The 25,653-nt window shown below is 40.4% G+C and overlaps 1 protein-coding gene across 2 annotated transcripts in view; it reads left to right on the plus strand.

Moving 5' to 3' along the window:
* LOC119910711 (neuronal PAS domain-containing protein 3) overlaps positions 1-25,653 on the plus strand; it is a 659,826-nt gene that overhangs the window by 20,733 nt on the left and 613,440 nt on the right. The window contains exon 3 of one of the 2 annotated variants that reach the window (XM_038729499.1): positions 13,692-13,751. The exons of the other annotated variant lie outside the window; for it this stretch is intronic. Coding sequence (XP_038585427.1) covers positions 13,692-13,751 — 60 coding nt within the window. The remainder of the gene's footprint in view (positions 1-13,691; positions 13,752-25,653) is intronic. 2 annotated transcript variants of the gene reach the window in all.

Consider the following 25,653-nt stretch of genomic DNA (forward strand, 5'->3'; position numbering starts at 1 on the left):
CTGCCCTTGTGTTTAACTATGTGTGTACCTTTTTATGCGTGCGCGTGCAGGTTAGGAAGCCATGCAGTGTGTTGACGCTCCAAGCAAGCAAGGTGTGTGAGCGTCGAGGAAAACATGTGCATCCATCGATGACAAACGCCCGTGTGTGTGTGTCTGTGGGCGCTGCTGCTGTAGAGTGTGTGTGTGTGTGTGTGTGTGTGTGTGTGTGTGTGTGTGTGTGTGTGTGTGTGTGTCTCAGAGGAATTAACAGGAAGTTTTAATGTGGAGGGATGTGCATGGATTTACCTGTACAGGTCAAACAGAGCAGACCTGGACATGACCTTTTTTAAAGCTGAATCACTGGCCAAGATTATTAAAATGGAATTAAGGTGGAAATATGAATATTTGTGTTTTATATGTAAACATGTTTTCTGCTCACACCTGATCAACTAGTGGATTTATGTCCCTGATATTTTCTCACCATTTTATTAGGTATGGCACACATTGGGGACAATTATCTGGATAGGAGTGACTATTTCTTTGTCGCCTGTTCTTTTTCGGTTCTGTCAGTAACATTTTACTGTCAAAAATTTAACAGGATCACTTTATTTTTATACCTGTTGTTTTGAAAAAGGTCTATTCTGAGTACAGAACATATTGGACATCATTTCCAGGATAGTACTTTATGTTTTTTTGCACGTGTTGATTTAGAGATGACAAGCAATGACGTAACTTTGATTCTATTCTTGTTAATCATGTTTTATATTCAAACCATGTGACATGTTAGTTATTGTTTTCCTTAAGGAATATGCTTTGTTTTCACCTGTTGACTTGGAGAAGGAAAGCAATCAGACAGCTTTCTGTTCTACGCCGTTAGTCAGCATTTGGTTGAAATAGGCCTAAATTTCTAATCAGAATTATCATGTATACCTTCCACTTTAAATGGGTTCTAATAGCTATATATGTTAATCATTGTTTTCTTGGTAGAAACTTGCGTTTGTTCCACTTGTTTGTATTGTAGTGACAAGCATTCAGATGTAACCATGATTCTAGTCTTTCCTGTTCTTCTATTCAAAGGGTCCCACATTTGGCAGGTTATTTTTGGTATAGTTATATTTTCACCTCTTGGTTTAGAGGGGAGGCATAACGTTGACTCTGTGCTGTTGTATGTTACATGTTTGGCCAGCCGTCTTGGTGAAAACATTCCAACTTTATATTTCTGTTTGTTGTTGTTGTCAAGTGGGTTTCTGTTATATTTGGAACGTACTGATCACAATTCTTTGGATATTCTGTTCTGTTAAAACTAGGTGACCTTTGGTGGAATGCATTCTGTCGCCAGCAGCTTTGTCCATTGTGCTTTGATGGCAAACGTTAGTGATGCAGTGTATTTTTGTGATACTGAGGTTTGATTCCTAGTTTGTTTTCTACTCTACACAAGTGCGTGTGGGCTCGGTCTCAGTGTGGTAACACTTTTCTGTCTTTATTAAACGTAACGAGATGTGTTTAATGCAGCAACGATCTCTCTGTGGCAGCATCACAGGACGGTGAGATGTTACTTGTTGCAAGCTGTTTGCTTTGAGTATGAAGGGATTTGACTTGAACAGGTGATGTTGTTCATATGGATTGGGAGGTGCTGACACTCATTTCCCCCCCTCATTATAACCTTTTACACTTAACATCTGTTGTTATGAAGAAAAAGGTGCAGCGGATCATTTTATTTCAGCTCGCTGAGGTCGTCTCCCTGCTCGTCTGGCCCTCGCTGGCTCGTCGTGTCGCTGCTTTTTATTTCAGTCATCCTCCTGTTCAACAACAACACGACACCTGCTCTGACGAAACTGCAGCTGACAGGAATGTAAATGCTTACCCTGAGAAACACTTGTATAGGCTTGAAAATTTGACAAATATTGTGCAAATAGGTGAATTTTGAGATACGGAGCTGTGATGTATTTTTGTTTCTGCGTCTTTGCCACAGCTTTTCTGCAGTCCTGTAATTAATTGGAAAGACTCAGGTCGGGGGGGTGTGTGTGTGTGTGTGTGTGTGTGTGTGTAAAAGCAGATACACTTTAACACTACAGGAACAAAATAACCCAGCAGATAACAGCTCAGAGTTAACTGACTCAGATCTGATGATTTCTCATCAGTGTGTCCAGAGTAAAACTGTCACCGTTTCATTTCCCATCTGGATCTCAACTATAACATATGACAATGAAGATGGCTTGCAACTGCTATCTGAACCCTCAAATTTGAGTTTTTATTTTTTCTTGACTGTTGTTTGAACCGGTCTGTCTGAGCTGTGTTGTTAGCCTGAAGTATACCAAAACAAAACCGAAACAATGGTGCTTCAGTAACAGCTAACGTCTTAAATATACAGGTATCTGCTTCAGAAAATCAGATCAGTTTGAGTGTTTTGTTTGGACCAAGTCCTTTTATATCTGAACAACAGTGGAAGTCATTTCTTAGTGTGTTCCAGAAAGCAGATATGAGTTTTAAGTTTAGGACACAAAATCTACTTTTTCATCGTTGGGGAAAGATATGGTCAAGGTTAAGGGAAGCCAACATGGAACAGTTTTTGTCCAGTGTTGATGTCAAACACAAATGTAGGTAGTTTTAAGTTTTTGGAGAAATGACTGATGCTGTCACTTTACATTTTTAAGTTTTTACCCCTTGACTGGAATGTCACCCTCTGTTCCTGCAGTGGCCCTCAACTGTCGCGTCAAATTTATTGCTCCTGCAGAAAGCTACATAAAAACAGAATTCACAGGCGGTGAAGAGGTTGAAGAGGAAGTTGTTGCGAGGAGCAGGAAGACTCTGTAAAATAACAGATGTTGCATATTTGCCGTCTGTCCAAATCATCGTTGGATGAAGATCACATGCTTCATTTATAACATCAGTCAATAGATGAATCATATTGTGAGGATGTGACCTTATCATGTTATTGTTCTACACATTTCTGTTTTCTGAATCGGTAATTTCAAGCAGATTGTAAATAAAAGTGACCAAAATATGGATTTCTTTGTTTGTTTTATACATGGGTATATAGTAGCGCATAACAGCAGAGCATAGTTCATTGCTTTGAACACAAAGTTGAATATTTTGTGTCTGATTTTGTATTTACTACAGTACAATACATTGTTTAAGTTAATACATCATGATACTGGGTTGTAGTGTTTGAGTGTCTCAATCTCGACCACCTGGTTTGCATTGTGAAAGAATATTTTGTTTCTAGCATCTTTATATGACAATTTTAGAAAAGAATAAATTTATGAAGATTATTGTTGTTGTTTGCTGAACTGAGTGATTGATGCTGACTCTAACTAAGAGACCTGCAGGATGGACATTGAATGGGGACAGCTTGGGTTTTTATATGGCCTTGACTTCGTCTCAAGCTTGGTTTTAAATCTCAAGACTCAGCCATATTGTCAGGACTTATTCAGTAGACGGACAGTCATCCTGTAAAATAAGTGTGCTCTGAACCTTTTTTCGTGTTTTTAAAATTTTAAATTCCCGGCAAGTGAACAAACAACGTAATTGACAGTCAACGGACGTAATGAGAATGATCTGTTTATGGCGGCGTTACACAGTTTATTACCCCAGTAAGATGAGTACAATATACAGCAGACTATGACTGGAGTCAGAGGTATTAGGTCAGTGCTGAGCAGCAGATTAACAGCCGGCGATTTGCATATGTGTGCTGTTAAAGAGCAGAGAGCAGGCAGAGGGTCAGAGGTCAAATGTATAGAGCTGAAATTACACTTCACGGCTGTCCAGCCCTCACTTTCACTGATTCTGCTACAAAGAGGTTTTATCCTTTTAATTTGTCCTGAACTGAGGAGGCAGGAAGCTCCAACCTGACTGGAGGAAGTTGAATTCATGCAGTTGAGTGTGAGACTTATTATCTGATATCACCTCGGCCTTTCTGCTCACCTGCTGAGGGTGAAACGCTCTGAAATTTCTCAAAGGAAATCCAGTGATTTTACAGCTCATACAGACGACCAAACCCAGTTTCTGTCTCTGGCCGATTCCTGAAGGAGGTGAGGCTCAGAGGCTCATGTCGGATTCATGCAGAAACTGATTTTGGTGAATAGTGTAGCAGAAATTGCCAGAAAAACTGGCTTGTTTTTCTAGTTTTAAAAAGGAAAATGCAGTGATGGCTCAGTGAGCCCGTGTGTTGTTTCTGATGAGTTTGTCCCAAACAGCCTTTTAGACCACTATTAAAGAGGCTCAAAGATGGATGATTGAATTTAAACCTTGTGCTGTTACCCAAAACACCAAACCATTGCAGTTTTCTTTTTCAGCAAAGCTAAACCAGGTTTTTCTGGCATAAATCCTGGTTCAGATCCTGACTCTTGGATATTCTCAGCTTATCATCAAACTACCTGCTTGTGTCTGTTTCTGTGCTAAAAGCAGGTTATCTGAGCTGTACAGCAGGAAATGCATTAAATTACCACACTGGCTGTTTAGAATGTTTTATCATGAGTTCTCCTGTCAATTTGTTATGTAGATTTGTATAAAATCATCATCATAGTTACCCCGAGCCCAAGGTGACATCTTCAGATAGTTTGTTTTGTCAGATCAACAGCCTAAAACCCAAAGAGATTCCAGTTACTGTCATGCAGAACAGAAAAAAAGCTGCTAAGAGAAGAGAAGCTGGGACCAGTAAATAAACCACTAGTTTATATATCTGACAACCATTTTCTATAGTTAGCCAATACTGCAGAGCTTTCAAGGCAACCATAGGTTTCACTAAATTTAGATATAGATCTTGAAAGCTGACGTCTTTTAACCTTTTTCTTTTGTCAATGTGACATAGTTGACCGTAGGGACTGTTTTTGAAACTTTTTCTTGTTTGTCCATTCAATGGTACATTAGAAAATTACCAGTCATGTGCTTAGAAACCAGCCCGTCCTCACCAGAAGAAGGCGGTTTCTGTGGATTGTGCAAGCAGCTTTCATGACCCATATTTACTTTTACTGTCTCGACGCATGCGACCTCTAGTGGCCGTATGACGTGAGCAAAAGAGGAAGTCAGTTGACATACACTTAACAAAATTATAAACACTTTTGTTTTTGCCCCCATTCATCATGAGCTGAACTCAAAGATCTAAGACTTTCTCTATGTAAAAAAAAAAAAAAAGGCCTATTTCTCTCAAATATTGTTCACAAATCTGTCAAAATCGGTGTTAGTGAGCACTTCTCCTTTGCCGAGATAATCCATCCACCTCACAGGTGTGGCATATCAAGATGCTAATCAGACAGCATGGTTACTGCACAGGTGGGCCTTAGGCTGGCCACAATAAAAGGCTTCAGGCTGGCCACAATAAAAGGCCACTCCAAAATGTGCAGTTCCATCACACAGCACAAGCCACAGATGTCCCAAGTTTTGAGGCAGCGTGCAGTTGACATGCTGACTGCAGGAATGTCCACCAGAGCTGTTGCAGCTGAATTGAATGTTCATTTCTCTACCATAACCAGTGTCCAAAAGTGTTTCAGAGAATTTGGCAGTACACATGACCGGCCTCACAACCGCAGACCAAGTGTAACCACACCAGCCCAGGACCTCCACATCCAGCATCTTCACCTCCAAGATCGTCTGAGACCAGCCACCCGGACAGCTGCTGCAACAATCAGTTTGCTTATCCAAAGAATTTCTGCACAAACGGTCAGGGACCGTCTCAGGGAAGCTCATCTGCATGCTCGTCGTCCTCACTGGGCTCTCGACCTGACAGCAACTTCGCACAGCCGTTGAAGAGGAGTGGACCATCACTCCACAGGCCGCAATCATCAACCTGACCAACTCTATGTGAAAGAGATGTGTTGCACTATGTGAGGCAAATGGCGGTCGCACCAAATACTGACTGGTTTCTGGACCCCTCTGGACCCCCCAATACAGTGAAATTGCACATTTTCGAGGTGCCTTTTATTGTGGCCAGCGGAAGGCACACCAGTGCAACACCCATGCTGTCTGATCAGCATCTTGATATGCCAAACCTGTGAGGTGGATGGATTATCTTACTAAAGGAGAAGTGCTCACTAACACAGATTCTGACAGATTTGTGAACAATATTTAAGAGAAATAGGCCTCTTGTGTACATAAAGAAAGGGCAAAAACAAAAGTGTTGCGTTTATAATTTTGTTCAGTATAATATAAAGAGAGAGAAAGTCATGAGTTGGATGGGTGGGTCAAACAAACATGACTTTCACCCAGGACACAGAAGTTTGAGTCTCCTGTAAAAACAAAGTCAACAAGTTTTAAATAAATAACATAACGTGCGTCACTCCGGTGACTGAGTAAAGTTGCGTACTTATTTTAACCCAAACTATGATCTTTACCTAAACTTAAGTAGTTTTATTGCCTAACCCCTGACCAAACACATGTTAAACATCACATGACTTATACTGGTTGAATGGTCATACATGTGATTGACAATTGACCCATTTTGTCATTTAGGTGTGAGGATTTATTAGGAGCCAGCACTTGTGAACTCCTGTATGTCGTTAGAAAGTCAGACAATTGGTAACTGGCAAATATGCATGGTGTCCAAAGCATGCTGAGAGAGTGGGCATTTCTTGAAACGTTTTTCAGGGTTTCTGAAGCGACCGCATATGAGCATTTAGTTTCACTGTATGATTTAAAGCCAGACCATCTTTTCAAATAACACACAACGCATTTATTCTCTTACAAATTAAAGTTAAATTCAAACACAATAAAAAAACACCTGTTCGAACTTTACCTGCTCTGGTACTCACATTGTTGAGACAGTTTTCGCAGTTGATGTATCTTGTCTACTTGTGCTACTGTTGCATTATATTTTAGCATATTTTATTTCTGATGTGTTTCTGGAGAAGTTTCTGCAGCCGACTATCAAATCTCGGATGCGTCCTTGAATGCACCATCAAGATGAGACGTCTAAACGGCTCCTCCTCGTAACTCCATCATGTGCTGATGCCCCAAACGTTGATGGTGGTGGGGGGGAAAGTGATTAAATCTTTTATTGTGATGAATGCGCTGTCTTGCAGCAGGTTTCTAGTCTCTTCAAGCTGCTTTTCATAGAAATGAACAGAAACCAATGTCTGCCTTGAAGGAATGAAATCAATCTGATGGTTTGTTTAGGCAATAAAGTGTACAAATTTGTAGGTAATCCATCTATTAATTCCTCCCCTCATCCATCCATCCATCTTCTCCTCCCTCCAACGCTAAATTCTCACACCATTTACACTCTGCCTACATCCATCTATCCAGCCTTCCCTCCATTCATCTCTCCATCTGCTCCCCTCCCCCTCCACCCAGCAGTGTGTGTGTGTGTGTGTGTGTGCATTTCTGCTAAAGGCTGTCAGGCAGCGATGGCGTTTTGGCTGAGCTGCTGTTTGTGGATCTATTTCTGGGGGCATTTCAGTGGCGATAGGCATCTGGAGGAGACCAAATTAATTTCCAGGTAGAGAGAGAGGGAGGGAGGGGAAGTGGGGGTAGAAGCAATAGGAGGAGGACAGACTTCATAGCTGGCTGCACAAGTGCTCCAACTATCAGTACATTTCAGTGGCTCTGGAGAGGAAGATGATGGAGAGATGATGGAGAGAGGAGGGACTGGACGAGGGAGCAAGACAGACTGAGCAATAGTGAGGGAGAGAAAATCAGGGGCAGAGATCAGAAAACGCTTCTGTGTGTCGTTTCATAGGGCATGCTCAGAAATCGTGTTTTGTCTTTTAAACTGGAGGACGTGTTTGTAGGAGGGACAGACAAATTACTTATCAGTGTTAAAAAAAACCTTAATAAATGAATGTAGAAACATAATGTATGCACATGTTTTGGGTATGAAAGTTTGAGGAGTGTGAACATGAGGGATTGTGTTTTAGAGGTCTGGTGTTTATCCTTCCAGTTCAGTTTCACACACTATGTGATACGGAGCATTGAAGCTGTTCTGGAGGCTCCTGTTGGCAACGCCTTAATAACATTTTATACTTTATTATTCCACCTTGAAGCTCTGCTACCACAAAACCACCGTTTAGTTTGTGTTACTAAGTGGTTAATCAGTTTTGCCAGGTGGTGGCTGCATGGGTGTTATGGTGTTCTGAAGGGAACCCCGGCATTGTTTGTAGGCCTTTCTCAACCTGCATTCGTGTGTGTTTGTGTAAAACGTCATCAGCCACAGCACAAGTACTGCTCCAATTCAAAATCCACATCTAGTCAAGAACAGTCCAAATGACCGAAAGTGTTCTTACCCCATCTGTTATGCATGGCTGATACTTCGGAGATCCCAAAGTAGTAGCCGAGTATCTCAGCATGCATTTTGTGCCAACCAGCAGCAACGGCTCAAAGCTGTTCTAATTTTCATCCTAGGACTACTGCCATGTCATTTTTATTACGCGTGGTTAGGAGAGAACGTAACAGTTTTAGATTTCAAGTATTCTTAAAATTTATCCAAATAATGATGAAATATAAATATTTGTTGCTGCCACATTAGTTTGCTTAAGGTAAAGTTAAGGTTCATGTTTTGATTGGATGGTACAACAGTGCTGCCTCTGTGGACTCGTTATGAACAGATCTCACCACATTTCATTAAAAATCTATAGATATGAAAATGAGCAGTTGCAGTGCGGTCTATTTAAAACATTTTATTTAACATACAAAACGCAGTGGGTTACACATTCCTGACTCCATCTTGTCAGTTTACCCCTTGAGTTGAGATTATTTTGTCAAGGCAAACAATACAGTTGTGTTGAAATGCATCCACCAGAGCTGAGTTGAGCTGATGGAGTCAGCAAGAACGCTGCTGTCCCACTTGCTGTGTGAGTGTACTTGCAACCAAAAATTAGATTATTTAAAACATGTTGAAACAGAAGTGTGTTGTCCTTCAAACCAGATGATAACATCAAGGGAATCCTCTGTCAGTCAGATTAACTCATTGTGTAAAGTGGAGGGAGCATGTCCGCTCATGCATCTTATTAATCTGACTCTGCGCACTAGCATGTAAGAAGGAATATGAAACAGTAGCTTTATAAGCAAGCCACATGTGAAATGGCTTAAAGCAAATATTTAGATTCAGAATAAGGAAAATTCTCAGGTATAAATGGTAATAAAAAAATAAAATAAATTAAAACACTGAAGTAAAAATAAACAAGTATCGGCAGTGAAACAGGATGGAGGTGTGATGAAGAAGAGATGAGAGCAACAGATACCAAGTCACAAAGGAGGGAAGAAAAGGAGAAAGATGCAGAGAGAAAGGATAGAAATGATGCAGAACAAAAAGAACCTTTATAGAACTGAAGTGAAGGGAAATACATCAGCGAAGTGTTGAAAATAAGAGATACTACAGAGACAGCGAGAGATCACTCATCGACCTGATTGGCTCTCACCAGCGGACAACTCTTTGGTTGAATCAAACTCACCCGCAGGCTGGATAAGAGCCTCTTACAGCCTGCAGGACTGCTTGGTTTGCCGTCCCAGAGGAGGCAGGCGGGTGGGAACACCTGCCTAATCGCCCAAAGCAAGCGTGTGTGTGTGTGTGTGTGTGTGTGTGCGTGCATTTTTAAACTGGAGTGCTTTCAAAAACCGTTTCAAACCAACTCTTAAAGAGTAAGTAGGCTTAATCAGGAAAAAAAACAGCTGTCAGTAAATGTCCATTTGTAATGTTTTTAGAAAATATATTCTATATTACTCATTAATGAAATTCACTTTAAGAGCATCTTTGTGTGAAGGACAAACAGAACCTCATGATACCTCGGGTTGTGTTATCGCACTCAAATGCATGTTGCAGAGAAAACTGGAAGAATTTTTAAGAAAGTTTTAAGAAAGTAATAAAAATTATTCTATTTTTTTATTTTCCTGTTGTGGATCTGTTTGTTTTTTTTGCAGTATTTTGTTACACTAAAAATATATTACATTTAAATTTTGGATTTGGATTTCCAGAGAGTACTATTGATCAGCATATTTAATCATCCAGGAAATTAAATCAGTTTTAAGTGATTAGAGTCACTGTCCCAGACAACAAAGTCTAACCTATTAGTATTATCTGACATTAATGTGTTTTGTGTGTCGAATGCAGCGACCTGACTTAGTCTGTCTGATGTAAGAATCTGTCCACCGCTAAAGGAAAAATGGGAGCGAGACACTGGGAGAAAGAGGAGGACAGATTAAGAAGAACTCAGTAGTGAGAGACTGAGAAAGAAACTGGAGTGAAAGGGAGCCTGTGGTGGTGGTAGTGTTGGCGAACTTTCAGAAACAACAGAAAAACCACAAAGCACAAAGTTGGCTTTGTCTCCAAAACACCCCCTCCCTCCTTTCCTCCCCCCTTCATCCCCAGGGGCAAAATAACACAATAAAATGTCCCATTACCACATTCTGATGAGCGAGAGACATAGACACAGAAACTGGGAGAGAAAGAGAGGCTGGTCTGAGGTTTTGGCAGCTGGTTGGTGGTTTGGTGGTTTTTGTGGAGCAACGAGTGTTTTGAGCTCGGCCAGATCCTGACGTGTTGTTAGGAAACAGCTCGAGACGCTTAAACAGGCAGGGGGGGAAAAAAGAGTCCTGACGCTTTAAAGTTTTGTTTTTGGAGTTGGAGTTTCGGTCCTGCTTCCCTCTGTGATTTCACCAGATTGGGTTTGTCCAGACATGCATGTAAACACGGTTATCAGGGAGAAGAAAAAGCAGTCCGCTGATGCGTCTGTAGTTTATGTCTGAGTGAAAATTGCTTTCCTTTTCAAACTGAATTTACATTTGTCTTTCGGAAAATAAAATGCATAGAAAATGTCTCCGGCCAGCAATTGAGGCTCGGCTGCAGCAGTAGTTTGCACGTTGTTACCAAATAACAATGTGTAAATTTCCTGCACGCTGCTCTGACACAGACTCCGGTTTTGTCCCAGATGGAGAAATGTATGAAAATGTAAATGATGCTGCACACGGCTGAAGCACTTTGCAGGGGCTGAAAAGTAGCACAATACATGTTGTTGGTAACGTTTTCTTGATTTTGCATAAACAAATGCTCTTATATACCAGTATTGTTCCAATCTATATGCATTTTCTGAAAGCTTGTCTTTGTTTTTGTTCTAAATACTTGCTGTTTGTGTGGGTTGTCTCTCTTGTTATTTGAATTACATTTCTGGTTAGTTAAGGGGGAAGACTGTCAGGAAAATTTTTCTACTGAATGATGATTATGATTTTCTAAAGGCCTCAGTATGCTTCAAATGAGCTAGTTTGTAAGTCTGAGCCAGTCTGAAGGAAGGGGGGAGGAAAAGACTGCTGTCTTCTCTTGGTACAAAAGAGGATAGCGATGCACATGTTCAGTCTTTGCTCAGAGGCGTTCATAGTGTTTCGCTCGGTTGTACAGACAAAATATGACCTGGCCAATCATTGCATAAAGTGGACGTGATTATCAGATTTTCTATTTCAGCTTATAAATTACAAAAACTGTAAAACTATAGCGTAGCAAATTGGGAGAAGCTTTTTTGGGTGTTCCTGGTTGTGGAAGTGAAAGTCTCATTCATTTTTCCTGAAGACTCACAGTTGGATCTCTTCCATAGTTTGGACCAGCGTGAAGCTTTGTTCAATCAACAGTTCAAAATATTAACAACTACGTTAGAAAATACCTGGTTCTTATATACAAACTTGTGTACAAATAATTTGGGCGGGGAGAAGTTAACTAAAGGACTCCAAAGGTGCATTTAGTCAAGAAAACATCAAATCGCCAAGCTTAAAATTCTGTCAGGGAAGCTAAAGATGATGCTGTTTAGAAAACTGATTGTATAATCTGCAGATAAAGAAACTCACTTTAAATTTTGGGGTAAATTTTGAGTGAATTCAGAATTTATGCAACCGCTACAACAAAGTGTTTTGAATTTGCTACCTGACAGCTCATGGGTATTATACTGTTTGACTTTGTATTGTATTGTTTTCTTATTTCTGGAAAAGAAGCTGGAAGTTCCAGTTTCACTTTGATTCTTTTTAAAGTTATGTAATTTTTTCCCGTGAAAACATTTGAAAACTCATCTTATTGCAAACATAACCAGCGTAACTTTACCATCAGACGCATCACAAAAGATTTGCTTCTAAAACATAAAAACTAACAGCGCCCTCTTTTCTCCTTCATGCCTCACTTTCTCTTCTTACCTTTCCTCTCCTCTTTCCTCTTCTTAATATCTCTCCTTTCCATTCCTCATTGGTTTTTTTCTCTCCCCTGTACTCTTCTCCTCCTCCCCCCTCTCCTCTCCTCTCCTCTCCTCGTGTAGACAGAGGATGTAATCAGCTCAGACCTGCTGACTCTGCAGCTTCCCACCTCAGGACCAATATCTACCTGTCCTTGAAAACACACACTTCAATTATACTACACTTTAGATTGGTTAAAACACACACACACTATCCCTTCTCTATATTACTCTTTCCCACTTTTGTATTATTTCTATTCTTTCAGATTCTCTCCCCTTTTTTTTGCTGTTCCTCATTCTCCCACTGCCTCTCATTCTTTTGTTATGGTCTCTCCCAGTTTTTACTCCTTTTTTTCCCCCCTATCCTCCTTTCTCTGACTCTACACATGCTCTCTCATCAAATTTACTTTTTATTTCTCTTTATTCCTACCATCTCTCTCTTCTCTCTTTCCCTCTAATCCTCCCCTCTCTCTTGCTTGACCACCTCCGTCCTCTCTTGCTTGCCCAGGTTCTGGTATGAGAGATGGAGGAATGATGGAGGGATAGTTGTTGAATAACGGGTGCTTCAAACCCATTGCAGTCAATAGAAAGAGGTGACATCCATTGTTCATAACAGGACGTTTGAGCAGTGTGATGGCCGCCTATAAGTTCTTGGTCACATCAGATAATGGTACTGCAAATAAACAGGCCAGTGACAGAGTAACTATCCAGTTCAATTTTTTTATATAGCGCCAGTTCATAACCGAAGTTAACATATTACACTTTTTATAGAGCAGGTCGAGACCTTATTCTTTGTTTTTTATATATATGAGGCCCAACTATCCCACCATGAGCAAGCAGTTGGCGAGAGAGAGAGACACAGCGAGAAGCAGACAAATGCAACCTCTGAAATATGTAGCATTTGTAAGGCGGCTAAATACATAACATAAACAAAACAACAGTAAAGATGGTAGTGGTAAAGACGTCACTGAAAATGACTAATAGTACTAATAATTATAGCAATATTAACGATAATAATAGGACTAATAATAATTGTAGCAGCGGATGTCGAGCAGGAACACGGGGGCAGCAGGTGGCCATCTGCAGATCCAGACCCCACAGCTCCGGAGCCAGAAACAGCTGCAGAAAGTGACACGAGGAGAGAGGAGAGGGGCGAGAAAGCACAAGGCTACTACAGAGGGAGAGGAGGAGAGAGGGAAGTCTCCCGACAGTCTAGGCGTATAGCAGGATAACTAAGGGATGGTTCTAGGTGAGCTGAAGAATTTAAATTTTATTCTGGATTTTACAAGGAGGAGAAGCTAAAACAGGAGAAATATTTTCCTGGTTCTTTACAGTACACGTTCCGCAGCATTCTGGATCAGCTGGAGAGTCTTACGGAACATACTTAACTAGTTTTACTTTATTCATGCAACCCACTCCTCTCTCCTAACTGTCAGCAGAGCATGCTGAGTATTCGTTATACCTTGGCAGCAGCATTAGTTCACCTGATTTCTGATCTTAGTCTTTTGATGAAAATGGATAAACAGTTTTAGTCAAATTGTAGTAATTTGTCTTATTTGTGTTTATTTTCTGTTTCAGTGGGATTGTAGAGGACAGGAGGTATTTTTGGGCTGAGGATGACAGTGTTTTACCAGTCAGGTAAAACCCAGTTGATTAGTTATTTCCCTTTGTCTTACACATGATTGTTTACCGTTATGTTTACTGTCTTCATTTTTAAAGGTTACATTTGTCAGTGAGTATTTAAATAGTCCAAAAAGATCAAAAGATCAGTACTACAGAGAAGGGTTACAGAAAACTGGATGGTGTGACAAGACATCTCCCTCCATTTTGGATTCTCCACTTGTCTCTGTAAAGATCATCTCTGTCTGCTTTTGGTCACTGATACATATTCACATGTCAAAGTTCTACATTGAGCTCTACATCAAAGCTCTGCAGCCAAATACACTGATCGCAGCATTGAACTAACTTCAGCTGCTGTTGTCACCGAGCCAAATATCAATCTTCTAAGTCATTTCTACTTACATTATAATTTTTAAGAAAAGTGGCAAAATTGTGATGTATTTTTATATATGCAAAAAGATGTAAGATATGTTATTTTCCTTTTAAAAACACTTTACAGGGAATTTAAAGATGACCTTAACATCATAAAAATAATCAAACATAATACAAGTTGGAATTTTTATCTACAGATCGGAACCTCTGTCGTGTGTGTGTGTGTGTGTGTGTGTGTGTGTGTGTCCAGCAGTTAAACCAGGTGCTGTAAAATGTAGATTAGCCAGATGCTCATATTGTTGCTTCAGTCCCAAGAGGAATTATTTGGATATTAATGTGTGTGTGTGTGTCCAGTTGCCAGGACAGGTGTTGTAGCATGATGCTGATCTGCTGCTCTTGTTGTTGCTCTCTCCCAGCCTGTGCATGCGTGTTGATAATGTCACATTATGTTTATTGATGCATGTGTGTTTTCTTTGTTGATCTTTCAGTTTTTTCATCTCCTCTCCTCTGCTCTCATTACCTCCTCTCGTCTCCTGTTTGCCCCCGGTGCGGTCACCTGTTTTGCCCCTGTAGGCAAGATGGAGACCTGCGGGTGAAATTACTATTGATTATTCTCTGTCAGACAGAGAGGAGGGGGAGGAGGTGAAGAATGGGGAGGACGAGGAGGGACACATCAGTCGGGGATAAGTGATGCATTAGAGAAAACACTGAAAATAATAAAAACGTCCTCACACCTAAACGACATAATAAGTCAATTGTCACAGAATGACACACATGACCGTGGTTAGGTTTAGGCAACAAAACTACTTGAGTCTGCTTTTAGTTTTGCTTTTGTGTGTATATTCTACATTCATACTTTAATGGGCTGTATGTAGTTTTTCAAAGAAATCACTTAATTAATAAATCAAATTTTCACTTCCTTATTGCCAATGGGCTTTAACTTCACTTAGAAATTATGCACACGTTTTCTCTGTAGCTTGGAACGGCCACTATTCTGCTTCTAATGTGAAGGCACCGGGTCGCTATCGACCGCTCGCCGACTATAGCAACAACACCGCAGATAATGAGTCCACTGACACCAGAAAACAACCGGTTCCGAGCGCAACACAAACTCCAACATAAACTCCACGAAAGATACAAAACAACAATCCAGTTTTATGCGCTGAAGCCCATCAGACCAAAGAGAATCGGATGATGTCGGTGAAATCGGCCAACATCAGAAAGGTTTTGGGAAACACGGAGAGACTCACATTAGCTAACGTTATCCGGTGCAATATATAATATCTAACATTATGGCTTTCCATATTACTTCACCAGCAGGAAAATGTCACGTTATCATGTAACGAGCATGGATTAGTTCAACCTCACCTGATACAAATGTTACTGTAATGTTGCAGTGGGAGTTTACCTGAGTTTCCAGCATGTTGTGTGAAGCTGTCTCCCTGTCTGTGTATAGCTGCTGACACGCACACATGCGGCTCACTTCGCTGTATGAGCCGGAAACACTGACGTAACAGAGCCACAGCCGGGCAAGCCGGTGTTTCCGCGTTTATTGTGGGATCTCAGTGTTAAAGTGGTTGTGGTTTAGATTATGCTCGCTCATCAGTTCAAGGGAGCACGCGTACAAGCACACACCTGGTTGCAATCTTAGAACAGCACAGCTAGTGGCTGCTGAAAACTACATAATGCCCCTTTAACTGACCAAAGGTAAACTAAACGTTGCCTAACCCTTCTTTCGGTCTTTCATACCTCCAACCTCTCTCTCTCTTCTTTCCTCTAAACCTCTGTCTCTCTCGTCCTTTCTCCTGAATCATAAACTGTGTGTGTGTGTGCAGTATAAAGTAAAATGGTATGCTATCTCAGCCTGTGTGTGTGCGTGAATGGCGACACGCTGAGTGCTACATGGTGACATTTGGGAAAAGACTGGACCTCATGCTGATCAGAGACTCTTCAAGAGTGCTCTTCAAAGAGCTGTCAGACACGCACAGATATTACTCACCCACCCACACAGACACACAGATATTACCCACACAGGCTTAAGATAAGCCTGTTGGATGAATGACATTCTTACCAGGCTTATTGTTGGTTTGAATAATCAGTTCATCTGGTTACAGTTATACTCATGTGTGTATGTACGTACTGAAAATAATTTGACTATATTTATACCCTTTAATTATTATATTTAATGCAAAAAAATATAAGTAAAGGATATAAATATAGTGAAATAAATTTTCTGTATTTCTTTAAGTATGTTTTCCAGTTTCTTTACCTAAACAGAAAACAACTGTTGTTGTTGCTGCTGCTCCATGATGAATCTGCTGCGTGTAATTTCATGCACATGTCCTCTGGTTATTGATGTCTGTACTTATTCACCCACTTGACTTCTGCCCTACACACACACACACACACACACACACACACACACACACACACACACACACACACACACACACACACACACACACACAGAGCAGAGGCAGCGCTGTGAATCCTTATTATGTCCCTGTGACCTTACTTGAGACACCCGGACGCCGCCTCATCGTCACACAGTGAATTCCAATAAAGTTTGAATTTATTCAAACTCTGCAGTGTTTCCTCCTTTAGTTTGTTTGTCCTGCAGCTGTGACATTTGAACTTCGGTGGCTTTAAATAACAACATAGGCCCGTAAAAGTCAGTCTCACTGCTCTAACAAGACAGCTGTGGTAACATTTGTTACGAGAGAAAACTACAACAGAAATCAAACCAAAATAAAAACCCAAGTAACCAAAAATGTCATTAATTTAATTGATTATGGTCATCTGACACTTGCCAACCAAACCTGTTTATTTACTTGAGCTGTACCTTACAGGTGGCAAATAAGTTCATAAGGCTTGACTTTGTTATTGAAGGAGAGTACTGGATGGAATAATGTAAGGCACTGAAAGTGTCCTTTCTGTGTTTTCAAGGAAAGGCAGAGTAATCTGCCTCCAGTTACTGTAAAACTTCAGTTAATACCCCGGGCTTTTATTTGCATTCTCACTGTATCCACCCTGCCTATATTTGGCACAGGCCTTTTAATTCCTTTCCCAAAAAGCTCTTGCTCAGCAAAGATGAGGAATAGGCCACCAGCAGATTTCAGAATTTCAACCAGTATGAATATTTGTATACATTTTTTTTCATCTCTCTTGTTTACCATGCCAGTAAATCTGAATTGTTTTCTGTAAAATGAACTAAATTATTGAATTGTGGAGAATATAGCTGAGCTAATAATGTGCAGCATGTCCATAGTGACAAAAGTCATGCCAGTAACGGACAGGCATCTGACTTGGAATACGCTACGATATGTAGCTATAGGATAAACTAGCCCTTGATCCTTCCTTGTGTTAACTCTGGTGAATAACTATCTTGTATCTTTTTAAATTGTTCTTGACCAGTTAATTGCCTTCACAATCCATCGCCTTTCAGAGCTAAGAAAGTTTAGAACCATACTGCTATGCAAATTATCATATGAATGTTGAAAATGTTTGAATTGTAGTGCAGAGGATCTGTTTAGGGGGTGAGAAAAGAAACGTTTGATAAATAGAAGTCAACCTACTACAACTTCTGCAACCAATGCAGACAGGGGTGTTTTGGGTAACAGTAGGTCAAAGACTCGCAGAGGAGTCGAAACACATGCGAGTTTTCTTATATTAAAGATCAAAACCCTTTTTGGAAATATGGTAAAATTTCTTCAACTTCGCCCAAAGTAAAACAAAGTAACTGGAGGACAACTTGGTTTGATGACTTGTTCCCAAAACTCAAATAAACAAGCTGACTCTTGTACAAACTTGCTTGTAATTGTTCAGTTTTACATAAACAGATCACCACCAATCAATCAAAAGATGAAATCAAACCGTTAGGAGACTTTTGTTTAAACTCTGCAGAGAAACGTCTAGTTGGAAAAAGAAATCCGACACATTTAACAAGACTTCCTGGTCCGTGCGTTGTCAGTATTTCTGCAGAGAACATCAGATGATCCGAACTCATCTCATGAATAAAATATTAAATGTTTTTGAGCTCAGACAGAAGCTTCCTAATTTCCAGCTGATGTTTCCATTTTCTGTCTTAAAAACTGCGTTACGTGCAAGATTAAGATTCAGGATTCAACACTGTAGCAGCCTTTCGTGCAAGCAGTGAAACACAGAAATGTAAATTTGTCTTTGGGGTATCACCGTCGCTGCTGGGTGAAAACCTTTTATCTCCAAAAGAAATCTTTTCAGGAATTAAAAGAAACAGGCTTGTATTTGATCAGATTTTAGGAGTTTGAGCTACTTAAACCTGAGTAACAAATTATTAAAAAGATTAATTACAAATATTTTCACGATGGGGCTTTGACCGTTTCTGTCTGACTCTGGGATATTATGCAGGGTGTGTGTGTGTGAGGTCAGTGTGGCGGGGGGAAGGTGACGCTCTGAGCTTTGTAGTGGAACAAATTGAAAGCCAAGCTAGTATCAATCACTGTGAAGCCATACTTAATTGTCCCGGACACACACAGAGGGAAAAAAACAGTTTGGTAATTAATTCTTTAACACGAGGAGAAGAGAAGAGTGAGAGAGAAGAGAAGAAACGGTCAGTTTACAGAAGAACAGAGGGAGAGAACAGGCTGAGAGAGTGACAGGGAGGGAAGCAAATCGTTGGAGAGGATTTTTTGGAGGCTGCAACTTGGCAAATGTTATGATCTCCGGATTTCAATGCCGACACGCAGCAAATCCGAATGCACACAGGATATTAATACTCCATGTTCTGCTGTAATCAGTCCAGACGGCATTTTAGCCCAATTACAGGCAATGCTTCTGTCAAATATTTTGCATGTACAGTATAACATGGGCTACAGTTCCTACACAGTTTAACTGATGAGGATTCAAACACCTTAATATTTAAGCTCAGCACTTTAGTTTTTCATTTCAAATCAAATTTGCTGCAATGCTGAAAAAAAAACAACCACACTGACACAGATGAAAATAACTCAATATTTTCTTGTTATCAAAGGATCTCATGTGCAGACCCAACCCAACACTGAATGTGTCTACTAACAGGATATATCATCATTTTCTGTTCCATAGAGCTCCAGAAACTATGAAAAACCCATCAATGAGCCTCACTGCTGCACTGGATGACACGTTCCTTCTTCACCATGAACACACACACACTGTAGTTTATTCTGACTCAGTCCAACAAACGCCGTCCTGCTGCCCCAGATAGTAAACGTGTTAATTAATAAACATGTGGATTCATCCTGCCGCTGAAAATAGTCACCAACAAATGCATTACTTCCTCATGTTTGATAAAAACTACAGTGAGCTGCTGTTTGAGCCTTTTTAAACATAAAACTGTAATTTATTTTTCCTCTTGTTGTACAGTGACTTGTTTATGTTTTATATAGGCTATTCATTGTTGTAAACCACTGTGTGTTTGATCGGTAGCTATGTATTTGACAGTAGGTTGTTCATTTTCCACCTTATTTTAGTTTTTATTTACTACTTGAAGCTGATCCTCTGTGTCTCTATCTGCAGTACGTTAATAAACCCACTCACCAATAAGGTCTGGCCATGATTAAGTTTTTAAGTGCGCCGCATGTGAATCGAAACCAAAACTAACGTTGGTGAGCGACATCTGCGGTGGTGCTTTCACTGTCGCTCCGCAATGTAAAATTTCCACTTAACGTGAAACCAGATAACATCTCTCTCTCTCCAAATATACCTAGTAAAGAATATGTCACTGTATTTCAAGGTAGTGCAAGCTGCAGGCTTACATTTTGTAAATATTACTTACAACTTCGACCAATTTTATTGACTTCCAACGTCATGTGACACATGACAAGTTTTGTCCCCCCAAAACTGAGGCATGAACTGAACCGTGGATTTGGTGAATCGTTACACCCCTATTGTTTGACATTGATTGCTGTAAAGCGGTTTGTTACCTGTATTGAAAAGTGCTATACAAATTGCAGATAACAAATTATTTTTGTTATATATTATTATCTTTTTTTAAAGATTTATATCTTCAGCATACAGACAGAAAGTTAGGAAGTACGTAAGTAAGAGATGGACTGATATGTTGTTTTGGGTATTTTTAATGGGATTTGATGACAATAAGAGAAACATAAAGATGCCTGCATGTTTAAAAAACGTATATATTTATTTACTGACACCAGAAAATAGGGACAAGCACCTTTTTATTTGATGCAGACATTTTGTAAATTGATCCCTTTGTCTTCTTCCTTATGCTGTTCTTCATTGTCTCTCTCCTTTTGTGGACCTTTCTGTCATCTCTCTCTCTCTCTGTTTACTGCCAGCATATGGTTTTCTTCGTTCGACCAAATTAAAGGGGAGATTCCATTAATTTTTCAGCGTGGCTCCTCCGCCCGTCGAGGTGAATTTGCATTTCTATCTCACAGCTTAGCGGACACTCGTTAAAAACAGAAATGCTGAAATTGTAAATTGCAGAAAGTTTTTTTTTTTTTTTTTTCTTCAGAAAATCAAAGTGCAGTCACTCACATTTTTGTATCACTCCTCAACCCACGCACACACCACCCCAACTACACACACATTTAGATTTATGCACACACACACACGCATGCACCTACTGGAACTTCTGCTCGCACCAACCAACATATGCATCCTTATAGACACACCTCACACTTTCCCTCTCTCCGTGTGTGTTTGTGTATGTGCACTCCCTCCATGTGCACAAACGTCCCTATAGGTGTGTACGTTGTTGTTAATTGGAGTGTGAGGTCCATGACAGCTATCAGCGGCTCATTCACTACATTAATGAGAATGATAGCAGCTTTAAAAAGACTGTTCCACACTCTGACCAAACTCATTAACACCGGCTCGCATTTAAATACACCCCACTCTTCTTCCTCTTCTCCTATTCCTTCCTCTCTCTTTCTCTCTTTAACTTTGTCCATCTTTCTTTTTGCTCTCTTTCTCCTTAATTTTTCAGTTTTTCTTTGTTTCTTGTTCAGTCACCCTTTCCTTCTTATTTCCACCTTCTGTTCTTTCACACTCTCTCCATCTCTTTCACTGTCTTTCTGTCTTTCCTGTCTCGTCATCTTTTCATCTCTCACCCCTTAATCGTTTCTCTTTTGCTGTTTTTCTCTGACAGAAATATTTCTCCTGCCCTCTCTTATTCATTCCCACCTAGTGATGTTATTTTGTCGCTTTGTTTCGTCTGTTCTTTATTCCTTCCTGTTTTCTTTTTCCCCAGAGTTTCTTCTTCTTCTTTTCTTTCTGATTTCAATGTCCCAAACCAGAATATCTGCAGACTTCCAAGTACTGAGTATCGATCTTATACCAGAGCTCAATTTGTTCCAAATTTAAAGGCAAGGCACCTTTCAACCTTCAAGTGCTGTATGTTGGCATAAAAGGCATTTAGACAATAAACCATATAGGCCATATAAAAAGACAATATACACATTTAAAATGGGATTTAAAAAAGCTAAAATAGAATAAAACAGGATTAAATAGGGGAATAAAATGTCCAGTGCAGTTACAGTTCAGTGCGAAATATGACTTGACAAATACAATCAAATCTAGAGAAGAAAGTGGAGGCAGAAACATTGAATTTCATAATGTCACTGACGAACATGGCTCAGTTACTGGCTAGTCAATACCCTGATACGAACAACAGAATCATGTCGCAACTAGTTCATCAGATTGGAGTTTTTGTAATTTGTGTTATTGCAAATGCTAATGAGATTTTGAAAGCGATTTACACTTCTTGAACAGACCCAGAAATTCTGAGACTATTTCATGAGCTCTGGTTCGTTTATGTTTTGGCTTGATGGAGTGTGGACGGACGTCTCTGTGTGTCCAGTTCCCGGACATGAAGTACTGAACAGTATAGAAATAATACATGAACTCTGAATAACTGAAGACTTTAATTTTGTAAGTTACTCCTGGCAAAACAAAAGCCAATCAGAACTCTGCAGTTTGAACCTCACACTGAAAACACTGCAGCAGTCTGTAGCCGAGCGTCACAGTGTATTTTCTATTAAGTGTGTGTGTGTGTGCTGTGGCCAGAGGCAGTGTGAAGGCGGTGATGGACTGATCCACTTCCTGCAGCACTACATCATACACATCAACACACACACACACACAGACACAGTATGTTGCTGTAAAATAAAACATAAAAAGCTGTAAATGAGCAGTTGTTTTATGAAAAATCACTGAATGCCACTGATTTTAAATGAGAGTAAATCAAGTAACTTGAAAGCACAATTTTGTGTCCACAATTCAAGGTAACAAAAGAAATTGGTGAGAAAGAAAGTGTGGTTTCTCTGGTGATGCTATATAACTCATTTTAAAAAATATTTAGAAAAACGCATCCCTTTAAGTAAAATCTCCGGTTGAGTGATTTTCATCTCTTGTCTTTGACTTCACTTTCATTTTTCAGTTTAGAAAATATTCTCCCTGATAAAAATACTTTTGATTTAGTGCCAGCTCAAATGCAGAGGGGTTTAGACCGTGTGTGTGTGTGTGTGTGTGTGTGTGTGTGTGTGTGTGTGTGAGAGAGTGTGTGTGTGTGTCAATATTTGGACAGTTACCATGCAGCTCACCAGATGAGCCAGGCATCTGCTTCTTGGCAAGACTTGGAGAGAGTGACAGAGTGTGTGTGTGCACTGTGTGTTTGCACTGCAGTGTACTTGTTTTCTTCACATGTGCTCACCATCTAGTTTCATTTGGAAACAAGAGTGATGCAGAAAGTTGGATTTCCTTTTTAAACTCTTTCCCATTGTATTTTATTTTTCGCCCTCCTCTCGAGTGTCTCCCCACACTCACCTTGCTTTCATTTCCTCCTTCCTTTTCTCTCACCTCCCTCCCTTGACTTCCTTTCTTCCTTCAAATTCCTTTCTCCTTCCTACTGTTTTACTGTTTAAAATTTTAGTTTTGTGAATTTTCCTCACTTTAGGTGTGAGGAAATATACACTATAATGATACCACAGCTGTGCATTTTTCAAAAGAGGATAAAATCCTTTTTATAAATATAATAATGTAAACATCCAAGCCATGTAGTCCACAACAAACATTGATTTTACATTACTGATTTAATCTCTTTACAACATTCAACATCTAAGAGGAAGCATTGTGCTTTTAACTTTGTGCTCCAGCTCTAGCTTGCTAACGTTAGTGCTGATTCCCACAAGACGTTACTTTTCTTTTTGTTGTTTTACACCTGCTTAGCAGTGTTGGGAGTAACGTGTTACAAAAGTAATGCAGTTACAACAATGCATTGCTTTTTGCTATAACGCATTACTAAAAGAAAAGTGGAAATATTATACCCTCTCTGTATCTCTGTAACGCGTGTTACAACATATTTTAACCCGAATTTAAGCTTTGTTTTAATTCACCATGACCAAGAAACATTTCTGCAGCACAAAAACAAATCCATGAGTAAAAGAGTAACGTTATTTCCTGTTGCTGGAATCAGATGGTCGAGATTGTAGGCAGGGTGCAAACTACAGGGGAGCTCGGCTCCTCTTAACAAGACGGTAGCTCTCCTGATGGATCATGGGTAAATAGATTTCTATAGGCTGTGTGTTTGTGTTTTAACGAATTACTTTCATGATTAGAGAGGCTGCTGTCGATCCTGTCGGCGTGTCGAGAGATTCAAATAATCAATGACGTTGTGCTGCTGTACCTCGTGCGTAAATGCACACATCGTCTTTCTTAATGGGGAGAAGTTTCATCATATTTAATCCCCCCCCCCGCCCGCTATTAATCACAAGTTAAGACCCACCCGATCTGCGGATATAACCCACCTATGCAGCACATCTTACGATCAGAACAATGCGCCCTTTAAACAGCAGTGAAAGTAACTCAAAAGTAGCGAAACTATTGCAAATTAGCGACAGTAATAATGTCCTATATCAAATTACTCTAAAACGACAGTAACTAGTAATCTATGATGTATTACATTTTGGAAGTAACCCTGCTGCTGAGTCAACAGCTACTCCTGCACATGCTCAGTGATGTTTCCAACCTGGAGGAAGGTCCAGATGTGGTGAAGCCACACAGCAACAGGTGGTCCCGTCCTTGTGTTTTAATCCATTTAACATGCAAGTAACCTATAGTAGCCTAGTTCACACTACACGACCGTCAGGCTGTGATCGGGGGTAAATAGGCGGTTGATCAGTGGTTGCCAGTCATTATGTGTGAACTACAGCTCTCTCTGTAGCTCAAACAATCCCTGCTACCTGCGTGTGCTAATCCATTCTTTCACCCAGATTCTTAGTCTTTATAATTTCTATCTTTATAATAACAAACAACAGCTGTTTCGTGTGTAGGTTCGCGTCATTTCCCGTTTCACGTGTGTTTTCTTGACAAAAAGTGGTTTGGAGACCAGCGTCGGGTGACACAGCTGCTGTCAGCTCGCGTAATGTGAACGCCACAACGACTTCAAGACTCCCGTCACAAGACGGCAAGTCATGTAGTGTGAACAGCACGGCCATCAGCCGACGCTGAAAGTCGTGTAGTCTGCACGAGCCTTAACGTTCAGAATCATGGTGTAATGTAATCAGTAACCAGCTGATTCAAACCTGCACAGTGGTCTGCAGCCAAAAGTGCCTGTTAAGTTCTGTTCAGACACAAAGCAAACAGGATTTTAGATCAACTGCGTACATAGTCAGTGGAAAGAAACAGGGGGGGAAAGGAAAGACTGGAGGACAGCAACAGAATGTTGGTCAGTTCTGAGATCAGTTGCAGTCTGAGCTGAACAAAAACAGTCACTGGGGAGCGCATTGCTAGTTATCTTACAGCTAATACACACCTTTTTACAAAATAATTTTAGTGCATCATTCAAATTACAGTAACTTCTTTCTTTCTACTTCTTAACTTTCTGTCATGGCCCGACATCGCCTTCCCTTTTCTGTCGCTCCTTCCTCTCCTGTTCCGCCGCCTCTTCGTGTCGGTCTCTGCTGAGAATTACTCAGCTCAACAAGAATAATCCTCCTCCTTTTAAACTGAAATAAAACTATCAAATAAAATAAAAATCACAAAATAAGATGTAAGAGGGTTAAGGCGGATCTCGACATGCTATATAATCCACTCCTCACATGACTTCAAAGGAGGCGGCGAGGAGCGCCGGGCCTCCTCCTGTTTACCATATCAAGGCGCTGCTGCTGCTGCTGCTGAGGAGGAGGAGGAGGAGGAGGAGGAGGAGGAGGAAGAGCCTGCAGAGCTAAAGGCTGGAATTAAACAAAGCGATGAGTTTGTTAAGTTGTGAAGTTCATTAGGAGGAAGGGATCTGGGGGGTTGCACTCATTTTCTCCTCCTCCCTTCATTCCTCCTCCTCCTCCTCCTCCTCGCCTCATCTCGGTTCTTCTCCCCAGAGTTGCTTCTCTCTCAGATTCTGCTGAGGCGTCAACCTCCTCGATTTGATTTCACTTCTTGCCTCCGTGATCTTTCTTTCCTCCTCTCTCACTCTTCATCCCTCTTTCCCTTCACACTTCCCCCCTCTCTCTCTCTCTCGGTGTCTCCGCAGTGTCTTTGCTGTAATGATGAATGGTGTTTAGTGTCACAGAGG

Source organism: Micropterus salmoides, unplaced genomic scaffold, assembly GCF_014851395.1.
Source record: "Micropterus salmoides isolate LMB-PRFRI ecotype aquatic unplaced genomic scaffold, ASM1485139v1 Ms_hic_scaffold_19, whole genome shotgun sequence".
In the NCBI taxonomy this organism is placed as follows: Eukaryota; Metazoa; Chordata; class Actinopteri; order Centrarchiformes; family Centrarchidae; genus Micropterus; species Micropterus salmoides.